We start from the raw sequence: 15,361 nt of genomic DNA on the forward strand, positions 1-15,361 counted from the left end.
TTTGTAAGTCAAAAGACCTCAGTTGTAAGGCTCATCAGTTGCTGCCTGAGATTTCTGTCTATTCAGAGCGTGGACCCGAACAGCTTTCCCTACAAACCATGGTGTTTCTTAGCTCTCGCACTTCTGCCAGGCACCTCTTTGAGATGGTCAGTATTACATACCAGCAGGGTTTGGTCTGCCTTTGATTTTTTCAAAAAGCAAATCGCAAAGGTTTCAGACTTTCAGCCTTCAGTAAAGTCGGTGTCCTTGGGTCGTCTGTAGCCGCTGTGCCTGCAGCAGAAGGGCAGCTTGGTCCCCTGCTGCTGGCTTGTGAAGGGCTGTGCCACCCATGCCTGGGCACAGGTCCTGTACCCGCTGGCCAGGAGATGCTCTGGGCCAGGTGAACCTGGAGGCCTGGGAAAACTTCTCTATTGAAATTGGGTTTGGAAGGCAGACGCTGTCCTGGCGGTGTGACTTGTGGAGTTAGATGTCATAATACTGTGATTTTTAAATTGTCTTAACCACTTTTTAACCATCCTATCTGGATCACACAGCCACGTGTGCTTGTTATAACGTGACTCCGATGCTAGCCTGTGTTCACAGGGAACCAGTAAACTCCTTTGGTCAGAGCAGTGTGTGATGCCTCCCAAAGCTGGCAGCAGCACTTTGCCATTCCCCTCTTTCGTAATATTAAATATCTGAAAAGGTGTAGAGGTGCTTGAACAATTTCGTCCCCTCCATTAAGATTAATCTCACAAATAGTCATTGCTGAGGGAGTTCCAGTAATGCCTGAGAGATTAGTACATGGGGCATTAGGCCTAGGAGTAGGTGCCAGTGGGGCAATGCTTGCAGCTTTTGGGAGCGCTTTCCTCCAGCTCGCTTGCCCTGAGCTGCACAGAAGTGTTAGGCTGGGCAACGCAGGAGCAGTGAGCTGAGCTGGCCATGCCTCCAGCACATACACCTACCAACGATACCTCCTATGAGCATATGGCTCACCAGCCACCAGCTATGGCATGGCCGCTTAGCTCTTGTAAGCTTTGAGCTGGGGCCACATGGTATTCCTGTCTGTTCCTCCTTATTCTGACAAATGCGTACATGAGCTGGCCTCCAGATATGCCTGGATTTTAAAACAGATGCTCTTTCCATGCTCAGCTACTGCTCAACCGACTATTGAATGTTGAAGGCAGTAATAGTGGAGAAGGGTGGTGGATGAATTAATGCAAATGCACATTTCTGAGCATTGAAAGCTGCTTAGAATTGCTTTGCTTGGCGATGTGCATTCCTGAGATCTGAGTTACATGTTTTCTGTTGAACACCTTGCAGTTACCCTGAAAACCTCTCTTTAGTGGAGGTGAGTGGGAGGCTGCTCCACGATCTGCCTGGTAACTGCAATGGGGTAATTTCAGCAGAGGGAGAAGCTGAGGATCCAAGTGCAGATCTGTGAAGGGACTTCAGCGTAGCAAGAGTCTCGCATTGAGCTCCCCAGTGTTGCCACTGCTGGACCCTGTGAGCACCCATGGCAACCGCTGGTGGGGGGGCGAAGAGCCCTGCCAGGCCTTGCTGAGCTTCAGCAGGGTGCTCAGGGACTTCCCTGCTTGTCCCTGTGGATGTGAGAGAGCTGGGCCTTACCAAATCCCTGCTTTGCATTAGGCAAGGTGGGCTGCAAGGAGGTCTCCCACCTTGCAGATAGATCTCTGACCACAGGGCTTTGGGGCAAATAGGGTCTCTTCATTAAAACATGAATTCTCAGTAATGGGAGGAGGGCATACGTGTCTAAGTAGCCCAGATAAAAATAGGCTCTTTCCTTGGAAACAAAATTAAGGGCTGAACTGCCTGCCTGAGGCTTAATTTCTACCTTATCCTAGATACATCCTTTTGACTATGCATGCAGCTCCCCGTTGAGACATTTTTTAAAATCTAAATGACACCCTCCCCCATGCATTTAGCTTAGGCCTCCATCAGATGTCTGGACACTGAAAATTTAGGTGATTTAACACAAACTGTGCCAGTGTCCAAGTCCTTTCGTTGATCTGACATCATCACCTGAGTTCCAGGATGTGTGTTTGTTTCTGCAGCTTGAAAGGGGTTAGTAAATAAATTTCCCCATAACCAAGCATCAGTAAAGCTGAGCAAGGTGCTGCACGCGCAGGGTTCCCTGCTGCTGTGTTTGCTGGGGCGTTGCACAAGACCAGAGGCTCAGGGCTCCAGTGTGCAGCCCTAACCTGTCTCTGCAGTCAGTGATCTTCACTGGATCAATAGCAGCTAATTTTATCTTTTCCAGCTCTTTAATTCTTTGACCTGCAGGTTGACACAACCGGTGCAGCTCATCAAAGAACTAGTTGCCATTAGCACTAACTTTGCACTCTTGTGATGTGCAGAGGGGCCTTGGGGCAGGGTCCATGTTTGCATTACGGCCTTGCATCATGGCTGAGAAGGTACAGACTTGTGAGCCATCAAAAAGATGGCTCTTTTTGAGTTACAGTACGTGGCATGCAGGAAAGACTTGTCACGCTATCTCCAGTTTTTTTGTCCCCATGATAAGTTCATACAGTTACTTAGTGCTGTGAAGGGCTGGCACCACAAATCTTGAGGCTCACCTTTGCCCTGCCCTTGCCAAAATGCTTTAGAGCTGTGAAAATGGGCATGGCGTGGCATCAGATCCAGCTGGCAGCTCTGCACATCTCTGCGGGTGTCTCTGGGTCAGCAGTGAGGCAGAACTTCCCTTGCAGGGCTGGCACGGCCAGCCCAGAGGCAGAGCACGAGACTTTAGACTTTGTAACCGATAAGCTGGTAAGGGAGCCAATACCAGGGAGGAAGTTGGACCTGTAGATAATCCTTTAAATGTGTTTATAGCTTTTTAAAGAAATCCTGAGTTTGTGGAATTAAACTTTTTGTTGTCTATTCTGAAGGGAGTTTTTTAGATTCCCACTCGAATGTACCAGACCTACAGAGATGCATCTTGTGGAAAGCTCAGTCTATGTAGAACAGGTGGTGTTTTCCCAACACTGTTGCCCTGTGGTAATGTTTATGATGTGATCTAAAAGGCTGTATTTAGTGTAAACGCTTTGGTTTGCTTTCAGGCTTGCTGCAGAGAAAAATTAAGGCTAGAATTTAGTAATTGCTGTACAGGAGCTAAGGATTCCTTTCAGAGAGCACTGAGAGATACAGCATGTTTGGAAGGGAATGAGGATGAATATTAAATAGAGTACCATTTTTAAAGCAATGTTTCTTCCTTGTTTGTTCCAAATGTTAATCTCTTGTAGTTAATAGCACACTAATTTCTTGCTCTCTGAAGGCTCACTCTAAATCTGAAAATTAAAAATAGCTTTTGTTTCAAAGCAGAAGATTTGGAAATGGAGTAAAGTCTGGCTTCTCAGAGAACCAACATGTTCGTTCTGAGACCGTGTCTAGCAGAGAGCAGGGGGTATATGGCAGGCAGAAGCGATATGATTTATTACCATCTCAGAACAGAGAGATGAACTGAGTCTAGGCTCCTAAAATAAATCAAAACTGACCCAAGTGTACTGTTTTCATTCTAGCAAGAGCCAGTTGAATCATCTTTTGGGATTAATGGGCTAAATGATGTCACTTCTGACTATTTCCTGCCCTCCAGTATAAAAAATGAAGTTGACAGTACAGTGAACTTTGTAGGTAAGTACTCCTATGCTTTTCTTACATGCTAAGCATACAGGTGACTTCCAAAACTCTTTTGACTGCCAAACTCAAGTTCACATCAGCATTTTGCACTTTGGAGAACACCACAGTTACAATCAGGTCAACGCATTTTTTGCTACCCCAAGCCACGCAAGGTCCTGGTTGCAAGTCAGCCCCACCACCTTGCAGAGGCAGAGAGCAGCACTGTGGCAGCGTGGTAGTTCCCCTGGGAGCAAAGCACTTACAGACATGCTCATGTGGCTTTTCCTGACATGAACTCAGTCCACAGAGTAGTCCTCAGCTATGAAGAGACTGTAGCCAGTGTTACGTGGGAGTTAAACTGCAGTTGGATGACAGTTTCCCATTGCTCAAAGCAGAGGTTTGTACAGGGTACCATTTTATTGGGGAGTTTAAACCTGCAGACGAAATGGAGGAACCTGGTTCTGCTCACTGGCACCTCAGTAGCAGAGTTAGTTCTTAACATCAAGGATCAGTGAAGACTGCATTTAGAAACTGGTACATTAGGAATTAGCTGTCATCTCAGCATGTGAATAATTGGTTCTCAATAGAATAATTGGGCTGGTTTTTGACAGCTCTTTTTTGGCTGAGTTTGTCACTGCAGCGAGGGCTCCTAGAAATGTGACCCATATATCATTTTCTCTAGAATTCCACTTTTATATATGTTGGAAAAGTGTTTGAAAAACGTGTTAGTCTTCTGTTTGGGAGATGGCAGATTACATGCAGTGACTATTTTTGATGCTCGTGTCTTAGGTTGTAGGGCTTTGCATAGTCATTCCCCTCAAGTACTTCTGTGGCTGAGGAGTTTGTGAATAGTTTTCCTCTCTTTATGGCAGTTCATTTAATCAGCTATTGCTTTGCGAGAGTGTTAGAACATGATTGTTGCTCCTACTATTACAGAGGGTTTTATAACTTGAAGGAGTAGCGTTATAGTGCTATTAGTGCTTCCTGTTAAGACTGACTCATAAACAAATCTGAAACACACCAAGGCCAATATGCAGTCCCAGGGAAGAAGCTTCATACACTTTTGCTTTATTTTGCAGCTGTAAAGTCAAACAGAGATCAATTAACAGCAGTCTTTGGAACGTACTTCGTGTTCCCCAAAATCTACTAACATCAGAGAGAGTCATTTTGCTGCAAACATCTCAGTTTTCTACAGTACAGTGTATCCTGAACTCCTGTTTGATTTTATGATGAGATGAATGCATGTTGCACCTTAGAAGATCTCACTAATTTACAGGACAGGACCCATGGTGGCAACATCAACATCTAAGAATGGTCAAAGGTCTGTTGTGGAAACCAAGCAAGAGGTTCAGAGGAACATAACTGAATTTGTACCTTAAGGAGTTTCATTTTTCTCTGGACTCACAGAATCTATTTTCAGGGGTAGAACAGCAAGGCTTTGGGTGGGTTGCTGTCATCCAGTGTTGTTTAATTAATGGCTTGTGAAGTGTGCTGCTTATCCAGACTGGAGAGAGAAATCCTTATTTAGGACTGCAAGAAGGATTTTAATGTAAACAGGGGGAAAAGGGTAAAATAGATCTGTGCTGCAGAAAGGAGGGAAGTCAGCTGGAGGGGAGGAAAGACAAACAGCACCTGCAGTGTTTCTGACATACGTGCAGCTCACGGGAAAGTGGTGGCATATTGCCCAAGTGAGCAGTAATTTTTGCTGTGCAGGTTATCTCTTGGGGTGGGTAAGAATTCGTCAGGTACTGAGGAGAAAGATAAAACAGTGCAGATGGCCAGCTTGTACCCTGATGGGGTTGCACAATATTGGTTTCTCCCAGATAAAAATTAACTCTGTGTGTGTGTGCTCTTGCCCCCCCCCCCCCCCCCAATAAAATGCAGGTTTTTTCAGAACCAGGAAAGGTGGAAATACAGCAGGAACAAAATTGTAATAATTGTAGCAATTCAACTTCTAAAAACAACACTATCCGCTATTTATGTAATATTCTTTATGCTGGAATTGTCTTACAAAATACGCATCCAGCTTTGTGGGACTTTCCAGTGGCTACCTGGCACTTCACAAAGCAAAATTATACGCAGCTTTCCTCTGGGAGATTAACCTGTCACTTTTCTTTTTAAAAAATTCACGTTCTACTCTTGTCTAAAGATAGAAGGCAGGAATGGATTGTGTGTGTATATACATGTGCATTCATGTATATTTATCTTAGTTCATCCAGGAATAGATGCTATCTTTTGCCTTTTTAAAAATTAATAATTAGGTACTTGGGTCACTTAACAAGAATTTCAAGATCTACTGTGTTTCATTGCCTAAATTTTTTTCCCATTGTGGGTCTAGAAAAAAATGTACTGTCTGAATTCCTGACAACACAGCACCGTGTTTGTATAGAACTTGTCTGTATGAGACAGCTCCATCCCCATGTGCTCTTCAAATCTAGCTAGTGGCTTTCAGCTTCATGCTGGCTTAATGCAGTTGTCATGTGTCCATAACTGCTGGGATCGATAGGGGAGTTGTACAAGACAGAGGGAATTGTCTCAAGCAGCTCCACAGAAGTGAGATTCTGGCTTTCACCATAGTTTTGCTTTGCTCAGTATCTTCTTGATACCTCAGTTCATTCCCCTGTTTCAAAACGGTTTTATGTAGCACAATTCATGTCTGCAAAGCATTTCAGAACACTTGCAAAGCATCCATGGTACCTTCACTTTGTAGAAATAAATAATATTCCTATGGTATTAAGTATCGTGTGCCTGGGGGAATAGGAAAACCCTCTGTTAATAACGAAGCAGACTGTAGCTTTCAGTCACAGACCATGGGGATTACAGACTACAGGTACGTCTGTGCTTTTCTGCATACCATCACTGGCATTGCAAGGATCAGTGAGAATAAGCATCTAATTGGAGGCAAAATTTTTCACAGATTTGTGTCGTGTATAAATCAGAGTCCCACCATGTTTTATACAACCATGTGGGCAGTTTTTTGCATGCCGGTTCTGATCTTCTGGTGCATAATTTACATGAGAGCATCCAGAGGCCATGGGATGTTGGCAGCTTGCTGGGTGAAGATGCTTCCCCAGATTAGGAGAGGTTGCTGTGGTCTGTATGTCCTGGTGAGACCATGTTTCTGGGTGGAGGAGGAGTGTGGCTGTGGTCTTCCCTGGGACAGCCTCTGGACAGCTAGTATGTCACAGAGGGCTCAAGGACATTATGTTTGAGAGCCAGGGCATTTTCAGTCATCACAAGTGGGGGAAAAAATATCTCTGCAGGTGATAGAAACTAAATAAATCACACAGGTTTCCTTTTAGAAATCCCATTGAAAGCAGGTGGTGGGCATGGAAGAAAGTGCTGAGACAGTATTGAAGACTCACTCAATACCAAGCAGGCTCCAAGGACAGGCTCTTAGAGTTCCAGTGGGGTCAAGGTGTTATGAGTAATCAATTTTTCATTTCTAACCCCAAGTTGTAGGACAGCCGCACCTTGATGGCAGCAATGAGGAGCAAGTGATAGTTGCCAATCCTCCTGATGTTTGCCAGGTAGTAGAGGTGACAACAGAAAGCGACGAACAGCCCCTCAGCATGAGCCAGCTGTACCCCCTACAGATCTCCCCTGTCTCGTCCTATGCAGGTAAGCATCCTGGCATTTCTTTACACTCTTTTTTTAGAAACGTTTGGAAGACACTGGGGGAAAGGGGGCTTTTCCAGGGTAGCTGACAAAGATCCAGAAATGTCTATTTGGCTGCCTTCTGCATTTTTAATGAAACTCAAAAACTCACAGTCCTCTATTCATTTCACCTTGGGAAACAACTTGGCAGATCTGAGGTTGGAAATGTAAGGTGCAGGTTTTAGCCTGTGACTAATGGAAAAAGAACCTTTTTAGACGTAATGCAGAGCGGTTTTTTTCATCTTTTATTAGAGGGGCATTTTCAGTGGTACAAATGATGTGCTGCAAATGCAGTGTGTCCCGCTTGCCCCGACTTACTAAAGATTCAAGATCTTCTCTTCTGTATGTTTCCTCAGGGCCTAGCACAGTGGGCACAGAGTGCTAAGGGCTGTACTAATGCTCTATAATGCTGACATGGAGCTGGGGGCCCTGGGGGAGTGGATCTGTCTTGTTACAAACAGTCTGCAGACTAGAACAGCCGTGTAGCAACTGATAACAAGTGGTCATGCAAGCAGCACAGCTACGGACGTCTGGCTTCCAGTGTTTGCCTCCCATCTGGATTCTCTGATATTTAAAAAGGGATGAGATAACAAGCTTTTCCCCGACTCAGGGTGCTAATGGTTTCTCTTTCTTGTCTGGCCCTTTATTTTCATAAAACTGGTAAGAAGTTAAGAGTCTTTGGCACTTATTTATCCCTTATCCAAGTCTGACAGTGTGTTCAGAAGTTGTTAGGGGAGAACAGACACAAATGCACATGTGGGCATGCTATATAGAGTCCCTGCAGTCATATAAGCCTTATTTCCGTAGGAAGCAGGGCAAAGCCACATTTGAAAGTGGAAAAAGTTTCAGATCCAACCTCTCCTTCCTTTTTTAACACGTTGCTAACTTGCAAGCCTCAGGAGACTGGGTAGAACCACAAATGTCATCTTTTTAGGCAAACTTAAATATTAATTGTTCACCGTGCAATTTGTTATTTTAAACATGGTTTTGCCTTTTACTCATTAGGCTGAAATTACTTCCAGACACATTTTTACAAAATATGTATTTAGCAATTTTTATCTTTGGGTCCGGGTGAATAATATGATGTTCTTTTGAATAGCCTCCAATGTTAGTCTTACACATGTTGATTAAACAATTATGTTTCCCAATGTGTTTAGTCTGTAATGGCCAAAGCATTTAGAAAGGCTTTGCAAAGTGTAAGGCAGGGGGATGAGGGTGCTTTAACTTATTAACAGCTGAGAGACAGGTCCTTTGAAACATTTTTCCTCTTTCCATGTGCTTCTTGCAAAACTTTTCCAGTCTGTGTGAACACAACAATGATGCTTCCCTTTAACCTCAGCTGCAGGATCTAAGTTCTTGGAATGCAAACAAAAGTCACTACTGTCTTGGTCTGGAAGTCATGGTGGTTGCTTGGGCTGGGATGATAGAGAGGGGTGGTCTGGTGACAGGAGGACCACCCTGACATAAGCAAGTCATGAGCTACCTCCCCTAAAGTCAATGCAGCAAGCCTGCATAAGGAAAATGAGGCATGACTGAATTACTTCTGCTATCCCCTTACGTTGTCTTAGTATCCTGGTGGCCTTCAGCTGTCCTAACTCATACCGGGACCTGCTAGCCCATAACTCAGATAACATAGAGATGATTTCATGCCACTGACATGCTTTTGAATGCATCTCAAGGCAGCTCTTGATGATCCTGGTTACTCTAGCTAGAGGCCAATAAGACGTGGAGTACTGCAAGGGTCTGTCCTGGGACAAGTCCTATTTAATATATCAATGAGCAGAAGAGATGTTGGAGTACACACTTGTGAAGTTTGCAAGTGACACTGAATAGGGGACACCGGTCGATATGCTTGAGGGCAGGGCCACCATCCAGAGAGACCTGGAGAAACTGCAGGAAAACGCCAGCAGAAACCATACAAAATTCAGGAAGGAAAGATGCCAAGTCCTGTGCCTGGGGAGGAAGAGCCCTTTGCAGCGATATAGGCTGGGGCTGATGGGATGGGGAGCAGCTCTGCAGAAAAGCGGGTGGGCAGTGAGCTGAACATGAGACAGCAGAGCACCCTGGCCACAGAGAAGGCCACCAGCTTTCAGGAGCATGGCCAGTAGATCTAAGGAAGTCGTTATCCCTCTCTACTCAGCACTAGTTACAGTACTTCTGGAGTATTGGGTCCAGTCTTGAGCCCCTCAGTCCAAGAAGGATACACACAGGAGCAAGTGCAGGGAAGGGCTACCAGGATTATCAAGGGCACTCACTCTGTGACGAAATATTGAGGGACTGGGGTTTCTTCAGCCTGGAGAAGAGATGGTTTTGAGGACCTCACAGCAGCCTGCCCTTACCTGCAGGGATGCTATTGAGAAGACAGAGATACATGGTGGGAGGACGAGAAACAGCAGGCATAAATTGAAACAAGAGAACTTGGTCCAGCTGGATGTAAGAAAAAATGTCACCTTTTTCACCACAAGGACAGTCAGGCAGTGGAGCAGGATGCCCGGAAAGGTTGTGCTGCCTCCATCCTCAGAGGTTTTCAAGACCTGACTGGATAAGGCCCCGAGCAACCTGATCCAGTCCTGTAGCTGGCCCTGCTTTGAGCCGGAGGTTGGGCTGTAGGCCTCCTGAGGTCCCTTCCAGCCAGAATTGTTCTATGAACATCCTTTTTTTTAAAGCATGCCTTTGCCCTTGAGGCAGGAATTGAGGACAGGGGTCTGTGGTTTGTTAGAACCCTGAAACTTGTAGGACACTCTTGTGACTATTTCTGGCTTTGTCTTGCTCCATGCAAACCCGTACAGGAGAACCACAGGAGCCCTGTCCCTGTGTTCGTGGGTTTGCTGGGTAGAGCTGCTTGCTCTCTCAGGTCTACCGCTGAATGGCAGGAAAGAGTATAACCATAACAGCTGTGCAGGAACAGTTAGTTTAGCTCTTCTGAAACAACAGCAACAACAACAAAAGTAGCCTGAGGTATCAGCTGTCCTACATAAATCTGGTTTATTTCAAAAACACCTCTAGTTCCTTTCTGAGGTTACTCAGGCAAATGATATGAGTGGCCCTTGTGAGTTTTCTCATATTTCCACTGACGTCTGTGAAATCCATTTTTTTTAGTACTGAGGCTGTTGTCAACCTCCTCTTGTGTTCAACACTGATTCAAATAACCTCTTGATTGAAATAACCTCTCTAACTTTCCATGCCTGAGTGGCTAGCTTCCCTGGCTTTGCTAACTATAGTGCTATCTCTTGCTCAGCATTTTGTTATGTATAAACACCAAGGATGGATTCCTTTTCAGCTGCATCACTCTTTTTGTGTTGCCACATATTTCTTCATGTCAAGGAATATCTGTTTCTTGTCTCTGTGTGGATTCTTCCTATTGATTCTATCTCCAGGGCCATTTCTCCTTTGCACAGATTAATTTCTGCCTCTCCCCGCTTCAGTATGGCTTAATTAGCCAGCTTAATCCTGTTGGCACATCTCTCTTTACCTGGCCCAGTGAATGAGAAGCCCTGCAGAGTGTTTTAACTTCACAGGGCTTCACAGTTAGATAGAACCTTTTGGACTGCTCCTCTGCTTACTGCATGCTGCAGCAGAGGCTCTGGAGTGTAGGGGAAGTCCTGGCTTTGGAGGTAGTAGTCCTGAGTAGCTGAAGAGGGGTCTTCAGGGTCATCCCATCTTGGATGTATCTGAGGCATGGCACTCTCAACCAGCCCATGGGCCAGGAGCCTGACTCTCAGATGCTGGGACACCTGCATTCAGACACACTTGCTTGAAAATACAGTCAAAATTCCTGGATTTCAGGCTCTTCTGCAAGAGAGGGGTGCAGTTGCAGGAAGATAGCCATCCTGCTGGAGCTGTGTCCCTGTGTTTGCGCTCTGGTTGAAGCGATGAGGGTGAGGGAGGCCATGTGTGGCGTGAAGAGGTGATGGGGCTGGAGATAGTCATATTTCTACGTGCTTGAGTGGTGGGTGAAGGGTTGAGAAATAGTCTGGGCGGGGGGGGAGTGGGCACCATTGGCAAAAGCGAAACGAGAGCAGAGTATAAACAGTAATAAAGCGCCAGAAGTGACAACAAGCCCTTGAGGCGGCAGGCTGAGATAACAGTTCATGAAACAAACACACACTTATCTCTTCTGGGGTGGAGTTGCTGGTTTTGCAGGGAGATAAGGCTTTGGACAGAACTTTGCTCTCTGCCAGGTCTGGAGCTTCCAAGAGAGGGCAAGGGAGAGGGGGCATCCCCCACTTGCAGGAGGCTCTTCCCTCTGCCCAGAGAGCACAAATCTACTTCTTCCCTCTCCATTGCTGTCTTTTCCAGGGTATAGCCGTGTTAATTGTGACAACCATGTGAATTTACCATGGTTGTTCAATGCAGCTATGCTGTCTAGCCTTTCGATTGCTATTGCTGTGGCAGGGGGTCCACGCTTCTCCGTTGTTTTCTGGTTGTTTAGCTTGACTCTGTTTGCTTCCACTTGTTGGAAGTGCATCAGGCCTCTTGAGCTGGATTTTGCTACTGTACATGGATTAGGGTGAGTTTCATTTCTGTTTCTGTTTCGTTTGACAGAAAGTGAAACAACCGACAGCGTTCCAAGCGATGAAGAAAATGCAGAGGTAAGTGTTTTCTGGATTTTTAGTGCTTTGGAGCAAGGTCTCAAGAACAATGCCCTGAGGTATTCTTTCTCCTTCTCCATTTGTAACTCTCTCTACCAGTGGAGTTTAATAGTAGCTGGGGGAGAAAAACAAATGAGGAAGGTTCTAGGGAGACAGATACTTGGATGATTGTCTGGCAGAATGGATATCTCTACAAGTTCTTTCCTCTTCATCTGTCCAAACTATGGTGAGATTAATTTGCTTGATAAGATATTCTGGAGAGCCATCAGCAGTGCCAGCTAGTTTGTTAATACGATGCATTGACATTGCTGGGTAGTGAGTATTTTATCTTGGTTCAAAGCATGCTTGCTTTGTTTTCTGTAAATGGCACCTGAATTCATACAATTGAAGGAAATACTTGCACCTATGATAGAAATGCAACTTGAATGTTTGAGGTATGCGAGACACAAAGTTTTCCTGAGCAGTCAGTGGGTATTGCTGGGTGAAAGGAATCCATGGAGAAAATAACCACCCCGTGAATGTTTCCTGAGCTGCACCTGTGCAAAACCAGCACTTGTCTTTGCTTTTGGGGCTGCCATCAAGTGCCCAGACCTACTGATCTCCACAAGTACTTGGAGGCCAGGGGAAGCTCACTGAGGGCACTTTGATGCCCTGTGCTCCAGCGGCATTTTTGCGGAAGGTCTCTTGCAAATCCCTCTCCTGCTGTGCCCCGCAGAAGGCCCTCTGAATCCTCCTCCTTGGAGAACAGCAGGTTGTGCAGCTGTATAACGGCACAACTCACCCTCTTGGTTTAGTCTCTCGTGCCTTAGTTAGGGTGGAGCCCTATGTAGACTGCCAGCAATGACTCCCCAAACGTCTTTGGACAGAACATGCCATTGCGACATGTGTGATGGGGAAAGGACTGGATGTTCATCTTTCCTTGGCGAACCTCCACACCATCAAGTGACAGTGGTTTTCCCAACAGCCTCACCTGTGTTGATAGTTTGGGTGATGCTGTTTGAGAGGTGTTGGGTCTCTGTGCCTGCTTGGAGGATAGTCTCTCTTGGTAATGGAAGAGACACTTCCATGTGAAGTTCTGCGTGTGGTCCTCTGTGTCCATTTTTGTCTCTGGTATACTGGGAATAAGGCCTTTATTTTCCATCAGAAGGGTGGGCAGAGCCTCTTGAGTGCTGGAGAGCCACCAAGGTTTAGACGCGTGACTTCAGAAAGGGAGAAGTGGCTGAGAGCAAAGACATTCAAAGCCAGCAGCTAGAGGCTCAGGCTTTTAGAGATGGAGTCACTCCTGTGCAATTTGCGGATGTTTGTCTTCATCTTGTTACTTGGAGCACTTTGCAAAGCTGCATTCACTCATACAGTCTTTCCTCCTTTTTTAGGGACGACTTCACTGGCAGAAGAAAAACATTGAAGGCAAACAGTATCTCAGCAATCTGGGAATGAGGAACACTTCTCATATGCTTCCCAGCATGGCAACTTTTGTAGCCAACAAGCCTGACCTCCAAGTCACCATCAAAGAAGAAAGCTGCCCACTGCCTTACAACAGCTCCTGGCCCCCTTTCACAGACATCCCTCTGCCACAAGTAGTGTCCACAGCCTCCACAAGCAGCAGCCGGCCAGACCGCGAGACACGGGCCAGCGTCATCAAGAAAACATCAGACATCACCCAGTCGAGAGTCAAGAGCTGCTAAGCCTTTGACGGTGTGGTTTTTTAGCTTTGTTTTGTTTGGTTTTGTATTTTACGTTTCTCTAGGAGAGGTTCATCCCTTGACGCACACGAGACAAATCTAAGGTGAAGCCTTGGCGATATAAAACATTGCTGTGTCCGACTCCAGTGCCGGAGTGTTTTTAACTCAGGACTCCAGCTGTCAGTATGTACACCTGAACCCGGGCGGATTTTCAAGGTTGCTGCAAAGGAAAACAACCCAAGAACTTTGGCCCACTTGCAGGTTCCAGTGTTTCATGAGGACCAACCGACCACAAGGGAAGTGGTGCTGCTGCGCTTCTTGCTGTCAAGGCTGTGATGGAACTGAAAGCCTCAGAATGGAAGAGAAAATGTGAACTAGCTGGAATATTTTTAAATAAAGAAAAATCTATTGTGAATATTGTACATAGTGCAGTACTAGCAACGTTGCAGTCTGCTTCTGCACCTTATTAAGAAAGCACTTACGAAAGGCCTTTTATTACCTTGCTCTACTTAATGGCACATTGAAGGTCCCTCCCCACCTGTATTCTTTTCCAAGGCTATTCTTGCTAAAGTGTCTTTAAAGAATAGAGGAAAGGAAAGGAAGTTAAAACTTCCCATGTGGATTTCATACGTTTTAAGACTGCTTTTCTCATGTTTGTTTCTAATCTGCTATGCTTGAATGCCGCGTGGTACAATAGGAAAAAAAAGAAACCTATTACAGAGATATTATGCAAATTCCCAGATTTAAAAAAGAAGAAGAAAAATACTCTAATTCTAACCAGAGCAAGCTTTTTTATTTTTTATACAGGGGAATATTTTATTCAAAGTAAAATTCTAAAGTGAATATAATTTTTTTTAATCTTTTCTACAGCAAATTTATAATTTTAAGATTCAGTCCTTGGTTATCAGCAGTTATTACATCCTTGTGGCACATTTTTTTTTTAATTTTGTAAAGGTGAAATAGCTTTTATGAGCTCATGTAGCAATCAGATTATCCTGTGGATTGATAATAAATATGGTATATAGTTAAATTTTTAATAATCCTCTTGTTTGTCTCTCTTTTTTAATCTTTCAGAAGCCCCAGATGGCATGGGTTTGATAGGTGAACGTGACCTCTCAGAGTGAGCAATTAGCATGAGCTGCCTTTACAATTTCTGGAGTGCCCGTCTAACAGGATGGGAGGTACTGCGCTTGACGCAGCTCAAGGTGGAAGGAGGAACTAGAGCTTAAAGGTGGCGTACTCAAGTTTGGCCTCACGTGCAGAGGTTGGGAGTTGGGGCACCTCTTCTGCTGTTATTCCGTGGTTGGGCTTTGAGCAAGGCACCTCATGGAAGGGATCTTGTGAAGGTCCATCCCCCGCCCAACACAGGCTCAGCTGTGCTTGCCACATTCCTAGTAGATCTCTGTTTAGCTTGCTCGCAGTTTCCTTGTCAGGAAAAATCTCTTTTTGCAGAGTTTCAAGCAATAATTCCTTATTAGTGGAATGAATCAGAAGTCAAATAAACATTCCCCAAGGCTTTCAACATCTACCACGTGATGGCAAGTTCTGATTCCTCTGGGTCTTTGAGGGAAGCTGCTGAATATCTAATTAAGGGTGCACAGTGGCTTGCAGAGTTGCATGGTGATGGTGGATGATGAGCTATGCCATTGACTCCGTGAAGTGCCGTACGCTTTGGGCTGTCACTGGCGTGGGCAGAAGTTGAAAGCACTTATCCTCTTCCAGTTTTTCAAGCTGTTGGAAGTTGAATGGATTGATTCAGGTACGTAAAATATGTGGACACAGAGTGTCCTTCGGGTGTAATTACCATTCTGATAC

At 45.2% G+C, this 15,361-nt stretch overlaps 1 protein-coding gene across 5 annotated transcripts in view; it reads left to right on the forward strand.

Annotated features, from left to right (window-relative positions):
* IRF2 (interferon regulatory factor 2) overlaps positions 1 to 14,583 on the forward strand; it is a 44,054-nt gene extending 29,471 nt beyond the window's left edge. For all 5 annotated transcript variants that reach the window (XM_054825069.1, XM_054825068.1, XM_054825072.1 and 2 more), the window contains 4 exons: positions 3,519 to 3,630; positions 7,072 to 7,236; positions 11,818 to 11,864; positions 13,238 to 14,583. In XM_054825069.1, coding sequence (XP_054681044.1) covers positions 3,519 to 3,630; positions 7,072 to 7,236; positions 11,818 to 11,864; positions 13,238 to 13,549 — 636 coding nt within the window. In that variant the 3' untranslated portion in view covers positions 13,550 to 14,583. The remainder of the gene's footprint in view (positions 1 to 3,518; positions 3,631 to 7,071; positions 7,237 to 11,817; positions 11,865 to 13,237) is intronic.
* Positions 14,584 to 15,361: the final 778 nt, after the last annotated feature.

Source organism: Grus americana, chromosome 4, assembly GCF_028858705.1.
Source record: "Grus americana isolate bGruAme1 chromosome 4, bGruAme1.mat, whole genome shotgun sequence".
Taxonomy (NCBI): Eukaryota; Metazoa; Chordata; class Aves; order Gruiformes; family Gruidae; genus Grus; species Grus americana.